This window comes from Typopeltis vanoorti, chromosome 6, assembly GCF_054136105.1.
Source record: "Typopeltis vanoorti isolate ZY-2024b chromosome 6, IOZ_Tvanoo_1.0, whole genome shotgun sequence".
Lineage (NCBI taxonomy): Eukaryota > Metazoa > Arthropoda > Arachnida > Uropygi > Thelyphonidae > Typopeltis > Typopeltis vanoorti.
The window spans coordinates 104,565,117-104,583,960 of record NC_143554.1 but is presented as its reverse complement, the minus strand read 5'-3'; the positions used below and the strand labels follow the sequence as shown (position 1 = coordinate 104,583,960).

Here is an 18,844-nt window from a genome sequence, read left to right as displayed (position 1 = left end):
ACCGAATAAGAAACTCAAAGATAGGAATCAGAGAGTTTCTTGCCGAATATAGTAAAACTATAAAGTATCGGCGACACTAGCGTTAGGCAATGCAAGTGTCCCTAGTACGTAGTACAATACCGGACGACTCGTTGCAAAGGGGGGGGGGGGAGTTCAGATCGCTATTCTTAGGTATTTTCCATAATGTAAAAACACATTTCCTAGGAAATGTATGCTGTTATTACATTATGGAGGGAGGTCACTATCCAGACTGGTTTCAGCCTTTTTTGAGGCTTCATCAGTGAGTAGCTAATTTAAGTAATGTTTTCATTGCCGAAATGAAGCTTATTAGCTCTTTATACTTAAGTAACTTAATTTTCCTGTTTGGAAAACTCGTTCGCAGAGTGTATAAGTTCTTTTCGCTATACACTTTGGTATTGGGTCTAGCTACTCACTGATGAAGCCTCAAAAAAGGCTGAAACCGGTCTGGGTAGTGACCTCCCTCCATAATGTAATAACAGCATACATTTCCTAGGAAATGTGTTTTTACATTATGGAAAATACCTAAGAATAGTGATCTGAACTCCCCCCCCCCCTTTGCAACGAGTCGTCCGGTATTGTACTACGTACTAGGGTCACTTGCATTGGCTAACGCTAGTGTCGCCGATACTTTATAGTTTTACTATATTCGGCAAGAAACTCTCTGATTCCTATCTTTGAGTTTCTTATTCGGTTTTAAAACTATGTGGGATTTAATATCCCCTTAATTTAAGTAATGTTTTAGTCTATTTCTATGTAGTTGTCCTTAACAGACTTGTGATATTATTGAGCCTTTGGTTCACCCAATTTGGGCTTCTGGCAGTGGGTTTAAAAACTTTCCTGTTCAGTATGGTTTTGGGATATTTGTGTTTTGCAGGGTCATGCTCACTGAGTCTATTACTTGCTAGATTAATAGGTTAGGGTGGATGGTAGCATTTACAAAGAATTTTGCAGCCTTTTCGCTTAGGAAAGTTTTATCTCAGCCATACCAGCTTTTTGATGAAGCTGTATGTTTCTTACAAATTATGGTGCACTGAACACTATTCACAATCATTTATTCTGGATTATCTATAGTTTGCTAGAAGCTGTATATTTTTTCTTACAAACCATGGTATATTGAACACTATTCATAAACATTTGTTTTGGATTATCTGTAGTTTGCTAAAGTTTGGAGCCATTCATCAGGCTTAATCAGCATCTTCTATAGTAGTAATTTAAGTTCTATTCTCAGCCAGCTACAGCGACTCAGTAATGGGTATAGCTGCACCACTGCCCTAATTGCTTTTGAGTAGACATCATTATGAGTTGTAAAGTGGAGCCCTATACCTAGTACCCTTAAGTATTTTGCTACTGGTTGCTATGGAATGGGAGTGCCAAACATGACAACTTCACCCTGTAGGGACACTCCACTTCTTGTGAATAGCATGCATTAATATCCATTCACCATTTTTTGAACCATTGTTCTAGTTCTAAGACAGCATTTTGCAGTTTTTCATTTGTTAATCTAAAATAGAATAGGTAAAACTAAATCAGCATTTATGGAAATGAAGAGAATTTTAATAAACAAGAACACTAAAATACGCGTTAGAATTGGAATAGTTAATGCAACAGTTTGGAGTATTGCAAGTTATGGAAGTGAGTCATGGACACTAAGAGATATGGAAAGAATTAATGCATTGGAAATGTGGTGTTATAGAAAGATGGAAAAGATTAGCTATACAGAAAGAATATCAAATCAAGAAGTTTTAAGACGAGTTGGGATGGAAAGAACACTGTTAAAGAATATTATGCAAAGAAAGACTAGATTTGTGGACATCTTCTGTGAGGTTCTTCGGGAGACACCTGACAAGAACTATATTACAAGGGAAAGTTGAGGGGAAGAGAAGACATGGAAGACCAACTAGAGAGTGGTTTAATGACATTGTGGAATGGACTGGTTTAATAATGATGGAAGCGACAGACAGAGAGAAATGGAGAAGAGCTGCTCATCTGCTGCAACCCTCTTGCTAGAGGATGCTGCCGTACGATGACGACAACGAATCTAGGTTCAGGGAGTGGACTATTATTGTAGTATCATCTGCATATAATGCCATTGTGGTGGCAACTATGTGTGTGGGGGATGTCAGCCACATGATTGCAAAGAGCAGAGGTGATAGCAGGGTGTCCTGGGGAACACCTACTGTGATTTTGCATTCAGAAGATTTCAAGATTAACTGTTCTGGCACAATGGATTGATTGGACTTGTGGTCTCCTATCCCTTTGTCAGATTTGCAATGAAATTTCTAGATTAAGAAATATTAGTGAGTACTTGGCTTGCTCATTGTGGACTATTGACTACCACTGAGACTTTTTTTTCCCTTTATTTTCTTTTTTATAAGAAAACAAAAAAAAAACTACTTGTTTCATATGGTTTTTTTGGGATATTTGTCCTGAGATATTAGTTTTAGTCTACCATTAGGTGGTGGATTGTAACAGACTTTTTTATATTATTGAGCCTTTGGCTTGCAAAGATAAATTTTTTCAAACACTTCTTGCAGTAGGTTTTAAAAAAATCTTACCTGTTCAGTATGGTTTTAGGGCATTTATTTGCAGGATCATGCTCACTGTAGTGTATTGCCTAGTGGAAGCGGGTTATGGTGGATAGCAGCATTTGCAAAGAATTTTGCAGCCTTTTCATGTAGGAGGGTTATCTTGGGGTTATCAGCTTCTCGATGAAACTGTATGTTTCTTATGAACCATGGTGGTTTAAATGCTGTGCTTAAACATTTGTTTTGGATTGTCTGTAGTTTGCTAATGTTTGAATCCACTGTATGATTCCATGCAGGTGAGCCATACATTAGGACTGGTCTGATCAGCAACTTGTGTTCGAGTTTTGTGCTTAGCTGGCTGTGGTGCTTCAGTAACGGGTATAGTTGCTCCATTGCCCTATTTGCTTTTGAGCAGACTTAATCGATATGAGTTGTAAAGAAAAGCCCTTTATTATACCCCTAAGTATTTGGCTACTGGTTGCAATGAGGATGCCAAACATGACAGCTTGGCCCTCTGGGGGACACTCGTCTTCTTGTGAATATCATTGCAGTGCTCTTGTCTACATTAGCATCAATTCGCAGTTTTTTGAGCCATTGTTCTAATACTGAGACAGCATTTTTCAGTTTGTCGATTGCCAATCTGGATTGCAAGGAGTGGACCATTATTGTAATATAATCTGTGTATAGGGACATTGTGGTGACAACTCTGCATAGGATGTCAACCACATAGATAGCAAAGAGCAAAAGTGATAGCAGGGAGCTCTAGGGGGATGCCTTCAGCGATGTTGTGTTCAGATGATTTAATTCCCTGTAGCTTCACTCAGAGTTTTAATCACTGAGGCACAAGGTAGTAAGTTTGACTAGTCTTAATGAGAATTTGGCATGCAGGAATTTTAAAATAAACCCATTGTGCCATATTTTGTTGAATGCTTTGACAGTGTCCAGAAGATTGCTCCTGTGTGCAGATTCCACTTGATCCCTCTGCTGATGTTTTCCATGAATTTGAGGACATGTTGTTCTGAAGAGTGATTCGATTCTCTCACAATCAAAATTGCTCATTGAGGATGAGATTTATTTCTTTAGTGACTTTTTGCAGTCTTATTAATATTACCCTCTCAACTATTTTTCCAAGGCAGAAAAGCAGGCTGATTGGGTGATAGTTTGAGGGAAGGTTTGCTGCTTTTCTTGGTTTTTGGGATTAAGATTACATCTGTTACTCTTCGCTGTGCAATTTCATTGGAGAGTGGTCATATTTTAATATTGCATTAATAATAGCAACAGTGTGCATTACGGCTTTATGTGGCAGTCATTTGATGATTTTGTTAGAAATCCCATCTGGGCCTGGTGCTTTTCTTTTCCTAAGGATGTCAGTTGGATGGGGCTTATGTATTCTGTACTTTCTAATGTACCCAGATGTGTACTTTACTGATGATGTCTAGATCCACATGGATGTAGTTTGGACTAATCTGCTTTTCTAGGCTCTCAGCAAAGGGTTCAACTTTTTAAAAGGGTCTGGCCATGTTTACTATGTGTTGGTGAGAGACATTTACAGTCTGTGCATATAGCTTTGGTCATTTTCTTAAGTGTCTGGTCCTCTGTGTTTAAGGACCTGCAGTTTGACTCCGACTGTTGATTTCAATAATTTTTAAGCACAGAACTTCATTTGTAACCCTGTTGAACTCTTGTCAGTATTTTGGAACTGGTATTCTGTAGTATTGGTGCCTGGCTCTGTTCTTTTCACAGATCAGGTTTTTAATCTCATTCAGAAGTCAGTCAGAGTGTGTGTTTGGCACATCTGTGGTGGCAGCTGTTAATGCAGTTATCTGCTTTTCTAGGCTCGAAATTGCATAATCGATTTTTTCTCTTCAAGTCAGTGACTGGAACTGGGCCAACAGGTATGTGTAGAGTAGTCATTAATTTTGTCCATTTGACAGTTAGGATCCAATCTAGATTGTTTTCATGCTGTAAACCCAGTTGGAATAAAACTGGGCTGTGGTCAGAGCTGAAGTTGTCCATCACACTTATTTGGTATTAATGTGTGATATTTTGTAGTAGTATTGTGATGCATCAGGAAGTCCTGCCACATTATAGTAAAGGGTTCTGGAGGTCCTGTGATCACTGTGTTCTTGGTGACATCAAAGTCTTTAAGAGTTCTACTGCTTTGATTTGTATTTCCAGGCTGTGTGCTTAGTGTTTAGGTCTCTTGCTACTATCACTGTTTCTTTTATGTCTAGAATTTCAGTCAAATTTGCTTTCAGTAACTGTTTGTTTGGATAGTTACAGATGGAGTATATTTTCAGGTGACCTGCATTGACAAATATGGCTGTGATATTCTTGTACTACATTCTGGTGATATTCTTGTAGAAGCATCATATCAACAACACTTGGAAGATTTATTGTGAGCAACACTATGGGGAAGGGACCAATTATAATAATATTCCCTATGAAACATTTACTATTATAGAGTGTTAGCAGGACCTTTTTTTTTGATAATTGAGATGAGATATGTTCATAATTTAAAGATTGAGGCACAACAAGTTTGAGGTACATCATTGTAAAAATATATTCTTTTTCTTTTATTTTTAAATGTACTTTATAATTTCAATATTCAATTTTAAGGGTCAAAGCTGTATAACTGAGAGGAGACCTCCACATAGCCTTTAAAGGAATGTCGAGAACCGACCAGGGCTTCTGACCTAATGTCCAATCCTCACCTTCTCGTGGCGCACCCTGTTGGGTATCTACTTGGATACTGAACGAACGAGGATGGGCTGGCAATTTGGGATTTAGCCAACCAAATTGTATTCTTATTGGTTAAACCAAAATAAAAAATGATGGTACAACATGACAAAATTTCATGCCAGCTGGGGTGTTACCCGCTTAAACAAGGCCCCGTTGTTTTCGCCTGGGAACCAGAGCGAACAGCGAAAAGTCAGTTACTGGAACAAATCTGAAAACAAACCCCAACTCAACATCACCAGAGTTAAAGATCGGTACTATCAACGTAAGAAGCCTGAATGGCAAAGAAATGGAGCTAGCTAAGGAATTAGATAAGTACCAGATCGACATAATAGGTGTGACTGAAACAAAAAAGACCAAAACTGGTGAGATCTTTCTGATCAATAAATACAAAATGTTATATTCAGGCAATGACAATCTAGGAAAAGAAGGAGTAGCCATAGTATTCAACACAAACTACGAGGCTAATCTTCTTGAATGGCAGTCAGTCTCAAGTAGAGTAATGTTGGCAAATATGAGAATGGGAAACTGGAAAATGAGACTTATTTGTGCCTATGGTCCCACAGAAGGTTCTACTAAGGTAGAAGTGGAGAAATTTTTTGAAGCTTTAGAAAAAGCAACTGACACAATGAAAAAGGAAAAGTTGGTCCTAGTTGGGGATCTAAATAGCAGAGTAGGAAATGATTGTGAGACATACAAAAATATTTTGGGAAAATTTGGAGAAAAGAGCAAAGCTAATAATAATAATGGCAAATATCTGTAGGATTTCTGCTCAGGACATGGACTTGTTATTACTAACACCATGTTCCAACATAAAAATGTGCACAAATTCACATGGAGAGAAGAGGCTAGGAATAAGAAAAGTCTCATTGACTATGTTATTGTTGATAGTGATGTTTTCTCCCTGGTGCAGGACACCAGAGTGTACAGAGGATTTGAAATTGTAAGTGATCACTATCTAGTCTTGAGCAAGATAAAATTGAATTTCATATTGAAAAGAATAACATGTAAGAAAGTTTTAAAGTGAATAAAAGTTGAGCAGCTCTCGAATGTGAACTGTAAACTAAAATACACAAAGATTATTGAAGAAAAAATGAAAGAGTTTGAGAAGAGGAATCAAACCTTGGAGATTCAGTGGCAAACTCTGAAGAAAACATTGATTGATTCTGCCAGAGAGGCATGTGGTGAGGTTGTCTGTAAGGATAAAAAAATCAGAACTCCATGGTGGACACAGGAAGTTAAAGAGGCAGTGAAGGAAAAGAAAAAAAGCATATCAAAAGTTCCTGTCAAATAAGTCATCTTGTGCTCTTAGAGAATATAGAGACAAATGCAAGAATGCTAAACACTGTGTAAAACTAGCTAAACAAAAGTCATGGGAGGACTTTGGCAAGAATATAGAAAATAAATATCAAGAAGGTGGCAAAATATTCTGGAGGTTGTTAAAGAAGCTTAGTAATGGAGGAAAGAGTGCTGTAAAAGGAATTAGAGATGATAAAAGTGACATGAAAACAGGAGAAAAAGATATCCTTGAAGTATGGAGTAATTACTTTGAAAAACTACTAAATGAAACAAGCAGTGATGACAGCACAGTGGTAAAAAACACTGACCAGGCATGCAGTCAGGAATACATATCCATACTTGAAGTAGAAAAAGCCATCAAAAGGCTTGAAATGTGGAAAGGCATCAGGAGTAGATGATATTCGACCAGAAATGCTGAAGTATGGTGATATAAGAGTCTTACAGTGGCTGCACTGCAGAGTGCAGAAGGCCTGGACAGATGGACGAATTCCCGATGATTGGAGTAGAGCTCTCATAGTACCCATATATAAAAAGGGACATAAAACTGCATGTGAGAATTACAGAGGTATTTCCCTACTGAGTGTTCCCGGCAAGATCTATGCAAGTATACTTGAGAAACGGTTGAGAAGAATTGTGGAAGAAAAGCTTGGTGAAGAACAAGCTGGATTCAGGCCAAATAGAGGTTGTCAGGATCAGAACTTCACTTTACGACAAATAGTCGAGAAAGCATGGGAATATAACAAAGATCTGTATTTAAGTTTTGTCGATTTGGAAAAGGCATATGACAAGGTGCCAAGAGACAAGCTATTCAATACGTTCCAGTTATATGGTATCAATGGGGCATTATATCAAGTAATACTTAGTCTTTATTTGAGTTGTAAGTCAGCAGTTAGAATTGAAGGAAGTACAGAAGATGGTTTAATGTTAAATCTGGTGTGAGACAAGGATGTACATTATCCCCTCTGTTATTCATTATCTATATGGATCACATTATGAAGGAAAGTGGTATTAAACATGATATCAAAATTGGAGATGTTAATGTCAGCTCTTTGCTTTATGCGGATGGTGTTATACTTCTAAATAAATCCGCTACAAGTCTGCAAGATTCTCTGACTAAATTGAATAGCTGTTGTAATAGATATGGTATGAAGGTCAGCAATAAAAAGACAAAGACAATGAAAATAGGCAGAATTATTGAAAATGTCAACTGTGTTGTGAATGGAGAACCTGTGGAACAAGTAAAACATTTCAACTATTTAGGGACGATGTTTACTGAAGATGGTAAATTAAATATAGAAATAGACAACAGAATCAGCAAAGCTGGTATGGTGGGAAGTCAATTGAATAAATTCATATAGAATAAGAGAGAAATTAGTCGGAACACTAAATTAGCTGTATACAAGACACTGTTCAAACCAGTTTTAACTTATGAATCTGAGAGCTGGGTCAGAAGTAAAACACTTCACCAAAGACTAGAGACCGCATATATGAGGTTTGAGGAAAGAAAGATTAGAATCATGAACAGATCGCATCAATGGCAATATCATATTAAAAACGAGGATATTAGGAAAGAACTTGACATTGTCAGCATCCAGGAATGCGTTAGCAGAGCTAATCTCAGGTGGTATGGTCACTTAAATAGAATGGGAGAGGGAAGGTTAGCAAAACAAGTGTTCTCTAGAAGGTTGGCAGGAAAACGACCCAGAGGAAGACCAAGATATAGGTGGATTGATATGGTACAAAGTGCCTTAGAGGATAGAAATATAAGATCTGATAATGTTGGAGTCTTGACAAGTAACAGACTGATTTGGAGGAAATTTGTAGATAGGAAGTTAGTAATGATGTAATTTTTTTCATGTAGTACTATCATATCCTGTACACCCCTTGAGGATACAAAGCAGGAATTTGATGATGATGATGATATTCAATATTTCTTCTTTGTCACTTATTTAAATTTTCTTATCTTAAATTAACTTATTTAAGTCATAACAACTAGTTGTAACCTCTTTTGCTTGAAATTGTCTAATACCTTTAATCCTTTCAGACTATCAATTTAATTCCCCCCCATCCCCCATCTCAAGGTTGTGACTATGCTACTTAACATGTTCGTAATCTTAGAATTCAGGAATTGCCCCTGGCCAGAGCCAATTCTTTTGTCTAAAATGGCTGGCTTTTTCTCACACTGATCTCTGAAAATTTATTTGTATTTTCGACTCCGTCATCAGAGATCGGTAGATGAATTATGTACCTTTCCAATACATGCAAGAAAAGCACCCAGCACAACACAGAATTATTTCTAAGTCAAGCAATGTTTAAATCTACTGTTCATCAGTTATGGCTACTTTTACTTTTAAGGACACACAGGTTCTGTCTTTTTATGAGAAGTGCATTGGTCAGGCAGAATCAGGCAAGTTATTTGACAAACAAAACAATTTATTCATGCTAAATCAATATACATAAAAAGAGTAACACTACACATACTAAATTAATTCAGCTCAAATTCACTAAATAAAATTCACATGGAAATAATATAAAAATCATGTGTCTGGTTCTCCACTAGATTAATTAAACAATTTTCTCTTAAGCTCAATGATTAATGCAATTAGTACCCTCACATATAATTCAGACACGGAAACAGAATTGTATACACTTTACATTAATTTAACTCAGACCATATATATTATTAGGCTTAACTAAAACTTTCACATACTATTCCCTCTTCAACATTATCTAATTCCTTATAACTCTGCGAACTACCTCACAATTATTTTCAACAAATCGGCCTTCCGTGTTTACTATTTTCTTTATGCTAACAAACAAAATTTTCAACGATCTTTGCCATTAATTTCACATCTAGGAAAGTCCTATACAAAAGTCTTACTTGACTTTTGTATAGGACTTTCCTCCAGTTTCATCCAGTTCATTACACAATATCCTAGAGATCGTTGACACCTTCTTTTACTTTCTAGTAACTTTCACACACGGCACTTTTTACGACATTGGTGATACTTCACACGTGGAGATCATTAAGGGACTTATCAGTGGGAACTCTGGAATAGACCGTCACTACTATTATGAAACTCCTATCATTGTCAGGCATCAGCTGGCGGGACGTGGATCCTCTTCCTTGGAACAGCAGGACACACTGGAAACTCCTCGCAGCCAGAGCAGGAACAGAAAACCGGAACAGCAAGCCTAGCCTTGAAAGGCCCTCGCACCAAAAAAAAGCCTAGCACCGAAAGTCTCTTTTCCTTCGATTTTTCTCCCTTTTATTCTGCTCTCCCGACCTTGGAACTCTTACAATCTCCTGGATTTTCTTGAAGGGGGTCTTCTCAGCCACCCGACGGTCACTGAGTTAAGTAGGAAATCCCGTACTTTGTTGACCTTCGCGAGTTGCGATAGCCTCAGGTCTTACATTTTAATCCGTCTTAGTTATTCTTTGTCTGTACATTTCTTATTACAATTTATTCTAATATTTTTTTCAGGTTTATTACAGCAAAATTGAGTTAAGTATTAATCGAATTTCAAGTATATTAACCTTTTAACTGCTGAGATATTAAATAACCAGTATGACTATCCTTGCTGAGTTATTTTCACAATTATAAAATATTTTATAATAATATGAATAGGTACTATAATGTATTACACATTTTTACACTGTTTTCTTGTATAAATTGAAGTCATTGAACAAAACTATTATATAGGAATTTTCTTTTCAACTTAGAGATGTCCAAAATTTATCTTGAAATTTATTTGTTTATTCCATGTCAAAAATGTCACACACAACTTCAGGTGAGAAACACCTCCCCCCAAAAATACTTCAATACTTTAGTAGTGTGTGGTAATTTTGAAAGCAGGGTGTACACATAAGGCTATGCCACATTTGGCACACATATACCAGCTCTCTTTTCTTTTTCTTTGCCCCAATGTAGTATTTGAACACATATGGCAATGCCTAGTGGGATTTGCTTTCTTCAGTGCGGGTGGCACAGGTATTAGGAAATGTCTTTCCCCTCAGTCTGAGGGGGGGGGTCATCACCCTGTAATGGTCATTCAGATGTAGTGGTCGGTCTTGGCATGTGGAACTTTTGAAAACATTTCTCTAATGAGAGTCAATTGAAAATTAGCATGTGTGATATTTTCACCAGTATGTAGATTATACAAAATATGTGAATTGAGAACAGTAAGATCCAAGAGATGGAAAAAGAATTTTCTATACCATTTGAAGGCCTTTCGCACACATTCAAGAGAACTGACTATCATGTCTGTCCTAACCACAGTCCCCATATTCCTATTATAATCCATGACACATTCAGGTTTATTGGTGTGTTTGTTGTCCTGTCAATTTTCCCTGATTGTTTCATCATCTCAATGTCATAGATTTAGACACATTCACACCTAGTTCTTTCCATGTCCTGTGAAAATACCTTACACTTCGGAAGCGGTTTTTCTTCATGATATTCTTCTCCCTATATGTATAAGCCTGCTCAATTCAAATTCTTTCACAAACTAAATTAAATGAGTATTACACACTGAAAGTTCAAATCAAGTTAACTCGATTGTAGCAAGGTCGCCATTTTTTTCCATGCTCGAGTTAACTCGACTCTAGCAGTTAAAGGGTTAAATTAATTTTATTTCCCAAGTAAAATCGATATAGAAGAGATTTTATTCTAAATTCCTTCTATACAAGATTTTACACATGATATATAGGGAAGATGGTCTGATTCCAACCAGGAATAATTTTTTTGCTTTAGCCACACCTTACCCTCCAACATTTGTAAAAGTAGGATATCTCTATTATTAAAAGTAGGATGTCTAGATTTGTTAAAGTAGGGTAGGATAAACTGTCCTGGTAGGCTTTACTTCCCTAATTCACTAAGATACTTTAAATGTCAGAAATATGGGCATGCCCAATCCAATCTCTCACACACAGATACAATGTTGTGTGTGTGTGTGTGTGTGTGTGTGTGTGTGTGTGTGTGTGTGAGTGAGATTTCAAGCTCTCCGGCAATATCAGTAATTCTGCAGCCTTCTTCAATCTTTCCAGTAATTCTTCCCCACATGAAATCATCTAGATGATGTCTTTGAGACATTACAAGTTGTCTAAGTTTGCAACTTTATTCCTTAACAAAAAGAGCTTCATTCAAATGCAGTTCACTTAGCACAGCCTTTTGCCTTTTATCCTGTTGAGTGCTTCAACGTGACCCTTTGTGTGTGATTCAAAAATTTGAATGTGTACCCTTTTTCTGCTCATCATCAGTTATACAAATTGCCACAAACTGATTTGTCTGAATTTGCAGTTGTAATTTTCAGAAATAGTGTTCGTCTTTAGGTTTTGGACAGTTGAAGTTCTAGGGTCGTATAGTAAAAATTGTAAATACAACTCAGAGAATAATTGCAATGTTGAAACGAACCTTGACATGTAAAGATAAGGAAGTCATTTTGCTTCTTTACAAGGCATTGATAAGACCTCACTTGGAGTATTGTGGTGCAGGTCTGGTCTCCTGGTTTCCATGGTGATTCTCATACAGTGGAGAGAGAGAGAGAGAGAGAGTGTGTGTGTTGTGTGCACATGCGCAAAGGAGGGTGTCAAAAATCATATCACTATTGTGGAATACTGATTGTGAAGACAGATTGAGAATTTGTAGGCTGCAGACACTAGCAAACTGGAGAAAGAGGGGTGATATGATTGAGAGTTACAAACTTCTGAAAAGGTTCTACAGAATTTCAGTAAATGGAATTTTTCATTTTATGGAGAGTGGGGAAAGGACATGAGGGTATTCTTGGAAGTTGAGAATGAATACTGTCAAGAAGGGGTGAGGGCTAGATTTCTCTCTCTCATAAAGTGGTATGTGTGTGTCATTGGAATGGGTTACCATTGGATGTTGTATGTGCAAGTAACATGAATGAATTGAAGAACAGGTATGACAGCTGGTGCAAATAGTATGGCCTTCTCCCTCAATGATTTCCTGACTCTCTGGAGGTCTCTCTTAATAATAATAATAATAATTTAATAATAAAAATAAAAAAATTATCTAAAACTGTACTCATGATGATGAACCATATAATAGAATTTTGCAAACAAGAAAAAACAAAACTCATATTATTTGATTATTATTTGAAAACATCTTGTTAATTGTGATATCTTCAATTAATATGATGTTTAATGATTTCAATTAAAAAATAGCTCAAATTATTTCCATAGTTTTACCAGTATAATGAAAATTATATATATCAATAATCTTCTTCATTTTTGCTGATATGAAAAAATTAGTTTTCAAATTGACCTTTAGTAAATAAAATGATTGCTAATACTGATCTCTTGTCACATTTCAAAATAGATGATTTATTTATTATATTTTATTTTCACACATGTGAAATTTGTTTTTATCAGTTATAAAGAAATAAAATAAATAAATTTGTAAAGCACAAAGTTAAACTATTGAAGGAGAGTTTCTGATAATGGAAATTCCAAGTAAAATGGTACACTCTAAGTCTAGTGGACTCAAAGGTCCCTCCATTACTGTTAATCTGGCTCAGCAATTACTTTTAAGGAATTTATAGTGGAGTAGGGTAATGTGACAAAAGACAGATAGCTACTTGTTCTTTTATCCTCGTAAAAAGTCTAATGACTTTATCTGATAGTTATCTTAATAATACATAAAGCATCCTCCTGATCATTATTATAATAATAATGATCAGGAGGCTTCCTGATCAGTGAATTTGTCAAATTCCTTGTGATTGAATCCATTGTATTTGTTTTGAAGTCTGCCATACTCATTCCACTAACAAGAATAAGAACAATTGACTGTTCTTATTTTCATTTTGTGAAAACACAAATTGGCCTCCAGATGTGAAAATACTTCACTTAAAACTTTTATTAATTACTTACAACAATATGATTTCTTAATAAATATGTACTATTACATCCATTTTAAAAATGTGTTACATTATTATTATTATTATTATTATTATTATTATTATTATTATTATTATATTAAGTCAAATCAATAAGTGAATGGCCCATCATGAGAAATTGTTCTCTTTAAATAAACTTAATAAATTATTCATCATCATCATATTATTATTATCATTGTATATTATTTATTTATTTATTTATTTATTTATTTTTATCAGGAATGAAATTAATCATTTTGGCTTGCCAGATCCTGATATGTCTATGATAAAAGAACTAGAAGAGGACTTAAGTAGCCATGAAAAAGTGTGGTTGCTATTTGAAAATTTTATGAATGACCTAAAGACTATATCCAATGAAGAATGGATATTATTCAGGTAAATACAAATTAAACTTCCTTGAACTGAAATGAGTTAATGAATACTGTCATCATCATTTTGTGATATATAACTTCAATTTGAATGCAGAATACTGTGATAACACCAGATAATTAAATTTGCTTATTACTTATTATTACTTATATAATATTTTATATTATAACTTATTACTATGGATAGCTAGTGATAAAGAGACACATTATTCGAAGAGAGCCATTACACTGTCTATCAACTTAAAAGCTTGAGACATGACCTTCATTGTGAAAGATTTTCACATGCCCACTTTCCACAGGACTTGACTCAGATTCCTTACCAGTGTGCTTTTCCACAGTCAGAAGATCTTCATAACATATGGTGCAGAAGTTATTTAAAGATAAAGACAATGCCGCACACAAAAACGCACAAAATGGAAATTGAGCCACTAAATAAATAAAAAAATGGAGAATAGAAACAAGTTGTAAGCAAGTTGTAAACAAGTTGTAAAATAGAAAACAAGTTGTACGTGTGGAAGCTTCTCCAGTCTTGGATAAGAAACAGAGATACACATGTAGTACTTATGAAAAGACATGAAATCAGCACAGGTAACCCTCGTATAATGCAGTACTTATACAACGCGGTTTCGATATAATGCTGTCTACAAATTGTAGTAACACTTGTCAATTCGGTACTTATACAATTTAGTTTGATATAACACGGCCTACAAATTGTATTAACCCTTTATCTTTCCATATATTTTTCACCGTGCAACTTAAAAATCAAATTTTATCTTCATTAAATTTGTGTCTGCCTGTATTGCGCATTTAATTATAAATAGTGAATTTATATTAGGGGAAATACCCTTTAGCACACATGTAAATATATTTTTTTTGTGTGTGTAGCGTCAGTTGTTTACCATATAAAGTGTTTATTGTTGCACATGTAGTTATAAGTAGGGAATTTATATTAGGGGAAGTACCCTTTAGCAGGTTACAGCTAGCATGTTTGACAATTGGTTTTTCAAATGTTTTGTACCTGATGTAGAAAGTTACAAAAAGAAAAACAAAATCCACTTCAAAATTGTACTAATTTTAGGTAATGTACCAGACCAACCAACAAATTTAAGCCATCCAAATATTAAAATAACTTTTGTGCTGCCTAATACTACTTCACGTATTCAACCACTCGACCAAGGAATAAAATCAACATTTAAGTCATATTATATTCATCGAATATTCCAATTAATTTTGGAAAAAAATTCCATTTTTTTCCCAAAATTAATTGGAAATATAATAAACGTCATACACATTTTTTGTGGAGAGGACTTTTGTAATATGGTAGAAAATGAAATTAGTGAATTAATTGATGAGAAACAGATTTAAATGAGGAGGAACTGATACAATTAATAGATGATGTCGAACCAAATGGCGGGGAAAGTTCTGCCGAAGATTCTGATTGTGATGAATCCGTTAAAGAATTCAGTTTAAAGAATTCTTGGATTTGGATTTGGATTTGGCAAGAAAGTTAGGAAGTTATTTTACAGATAATAATCCCTCAATGGAACACTCCAGAAAATTCATGAAACAATTAGATATTTGTTTAACTCCATATTATGAACTTAATAAAAAAATTGCATCATAGTGGTAAGCAAGGTCTTATTACTGACTTCTTGATAACTAAACCAGCTGAAGTAGGCAATGAGAATTATGCAAATGATGTCCAAGAGATTTCAAGTGATGACAACACCTGGCCAATCGTAAATAAAGAACACCTATAAAATGTCTGTTTTGAAGACTGTGATAACGATTAAAATATGCACTTTATTTTATTTTGCCTAAAACATTTATGCATTATATGCAGTGAAGTTTACGTATAATTTCTAATTTTTATAAGTTTATACTATGTATTTGTTTCATGGTTTATATGTTTTTCTTAACTTACATGAATTATGGGGGTGCTTAAGGGTCAAAGCTGTATAACTGAGAGGAGACCTCCACAAAGCCTTTAAAGGAATGTGGAGAACTGACCAGGGCTTCTGACCTAATGTCCAATCCTCACCTTCTCGTGGTGCACCCTGTTGGGTATCTACTTTGATACTGAATGAACGAGGATGGGCTGGCAATTTGGGATTTAGCCGACCAAATTGTCGTCGGCTAAATCCCAAATTTGTGCTCCAAAGAAATGGAGCTAGCTGAGGAATTAGATAAGTACCAGATCGACATAATAGGAGTGACTGAAATAAAAAAGACAAAAACTGGCGAGATCTTTCTGAGCAATAAATACAAAATGTTATATTCAGGCAATGACAATCAAGGAAAAGAAGGAGTAGCCATAGTATTCAACACAAAAAATGAGGCTAATCTTCTTGAATGGCAGTCAGTCTCAAGTAGAGTAATGTGGGCAAATATGAGAATGGGAAACTGGACAATGAGACTTATTTGTGCCTATGGTCCTACAGAAGGTTCCACTAAGGTAGAAGGGGAAGAATTTTTTGATGCTTTAGAAAAAGCAACTGACACAATGAAAAAGGAAAAGTTGGTCCTTGTTGGGGATATAAATAGCAGAGTAGGAAATGATTGTCAGACATACAAAAATATTTTGGGAAAATTTTGAGAAAAGAGCAAAGCTAATAATAATGGCAAATATCTGTTGGATTTTTGCTCAGGACATGGCCTGGTTATTACTAACACCATGTTCCAACATAAAAATATGCACAAATTCACATGGAGAGAAGAGGCAAGGAATAAGAAAAGTTGCATTGACTATGTTATTGTTGATAGTGATGTTTTCTCCCTGGTGCAGGACACCAGAGTGTACAGAGGATTTGAAATTGCAAGTGATCACTATTTAATCTTGGGCATGTTATTCTTTTCAATATTGAATTCAATATTGAAAAGAATAACATGTAAGAAAATTTTAAAGCGAATAAAAGTTGAGCAGCTTCCAGATGTGAACTGTAGACTAAAATACACAAAGATTATTGAAGAAAAAATGAAAGAGTTTGAGAACAGGAATCAAACCTTGGTGATTTAGCGGCAAACTCTGAAGAAAACATTGATTGAGTCTGCCAGAGAGGCATGTGGTGAGGTTGTCTGCAAGGATAAAAAAATCAGAACTCCCTGGTGGACACAGGAAGTTAAAGAGGCAGTGAAGGAAAAGAAGAAAGCATATCAAAAGTTCCTGTGAAATCAGTCAGCTTGTGCTTTTAGAGAATACAGAGACAAATGCAAGAATGCTAAACACTGTGTAAAACTAGCTAAACAAAAGTCATGGGAGGACTTTGGCAAGAATATAGAAAATAAATATCAAGAAGGTTGCAAAATATGCTGGAGGTTGTTGAAGAAGCTTAGGAATGGAGGAAAGAGTGCTGTAAAAGGAGTTAGAGATGATAAAGGTGACATGAAAATGGGAGAAAAAGATATCCTTGAAGTATGGAGTAATTACTTTGAAAAACTGGTAAATGAAACAAGCAGTGATGACAGCACGGTGGTAAAAAACACTGACAGGCAAGCAGTCAGAAATACATATCCATACTTGAAGTAGAAAAAGCCATCAAAGGCTTGAAATGTGGAAAGGCATCAGGAGTAGATGATATTCGACCAGAAATGCTGAAGTATGGTGGTATAAGAGTCTTATGGTGGCTGCAATGCATAGTTCAGAAAGCCTGGACAAAGGGACGAATTCCCGATGATTGGAGTAGAGCTCTCATAGTACCCATATATAAAAAGGGAAATAAAACTGAATGTGAGAATTACATAGGTGTCTTCCTACTAAGTGTTCCTGGCAAGATCTATGCAAGTATGGATGATAAATGGTCGAGAAGAATTGTGGAAGAAAAGCTTGGTGGAGAACAAGCTGGATTCACGCCAAATAGAGGCTGTCAGGATCAGATCTTCACTTTACGACAAATAGTCGAGAAAGCATGGCAATATAACAAAGATCTGTATTTAAGTTGTGTCGATTTGGAAAAGGCATATGACAAGGTTCCAAGAGAGAAGCTATTAAATACGCCACGGTTATAAGGTGTCAATGGGGCATTATATCAAGCAATAGTCTTTATTTGAGTTGCAAGTCAGCAGTTAGAATTGAAGGAAGTACAGGAAGATGGTTTAATGTTAAATCTGGTGTGAGACAAGGATGTACATTATCCCCTCTGTTATTCAATATCCATATGGATCAAATAATGAAGGAAAGTGTGATATGAAATGAAATGAAAACATGATATGAAAATTGGAGATGTTAATGTCAGCTCTTTGCTTTATGCGGATGATGTTATACTTCTAAATAAATTTGCTAAAAGTCTGCAAGATTCTCTGACTAAATTGAATAACTGTTGTAATAGATATGGTATGAATGTCAGCAATAAAAAGACAAAGAAATGAAAATAGGCAGAATCATTGAAAATGTCAACTGTGTTGTAAATGGAGAACCTGTGGAACAAGTAAAACATTTTAGCTACTTAGGCACGATTTTTGCTGAAGATGGCAAATTAAATATCGAAATAGACAACAGATTCAGAAAGCTGGTATGGTGGGAAGTCATTTGAATAAATTCATATGGAATAAGAGAGAGAAATTAGTCAGAACACTAAACTAGCTATAAACAAGACAGTGTTCAAACCAGTTTTAACTTATGGATCTAAGAGCTCGGTCAGAAGTAAAACATTTGACCAAAGAGTAGAGACCACAGATATGAGAGTCCTGAGAAAGTTTATAGGCATGAACAGATGGCATCAATAGCAATATCATATTAAAAACGAGGATATTAGGAAAGAACTTGACATTGTCAGCATCCAGGAATGCGTTAGCAGAGCTAATCTCAGGTGGTATGGTCACTTAAACAGAATGGGAGAGCAAAGATTAGCAAAACAAGTGTTCTCTGCCAGGTTGGCAGGAAAACAACCCAGAGGAAGACCAAGAAATAGGTGGATTGATATGGTACAAAGTGCCTTAGAGGATAGAAATATAAGTTCTGATAATGTTGGAGTCTTG

General features: G+C 35.6%; 1 protein-coding gene across 1 annotated transcript in view; it reads left to right on the top strand.

Moving 5' to 3' along the window:
- The window catches only part of btv (dynein cytoplasmic heavy chain beethoven), a 1,245,321-nt gene that overhangs the window by 290,717 nt on the left and 935,760 nt on the right, over nucleotides 1-18,844 (top strand). The window contains exon 19 of the mRNA XM_090394552.1: nucleotides 13,722-13,877. Within this exon, the coding sequence (XP_090250678.1) occupies nucleotides 13,722-13,877 (156 nt within the window). The remainder of the gene's footprint in view (nucleotides 1-13,721; nucleotides 13,878-18,844) is intronic.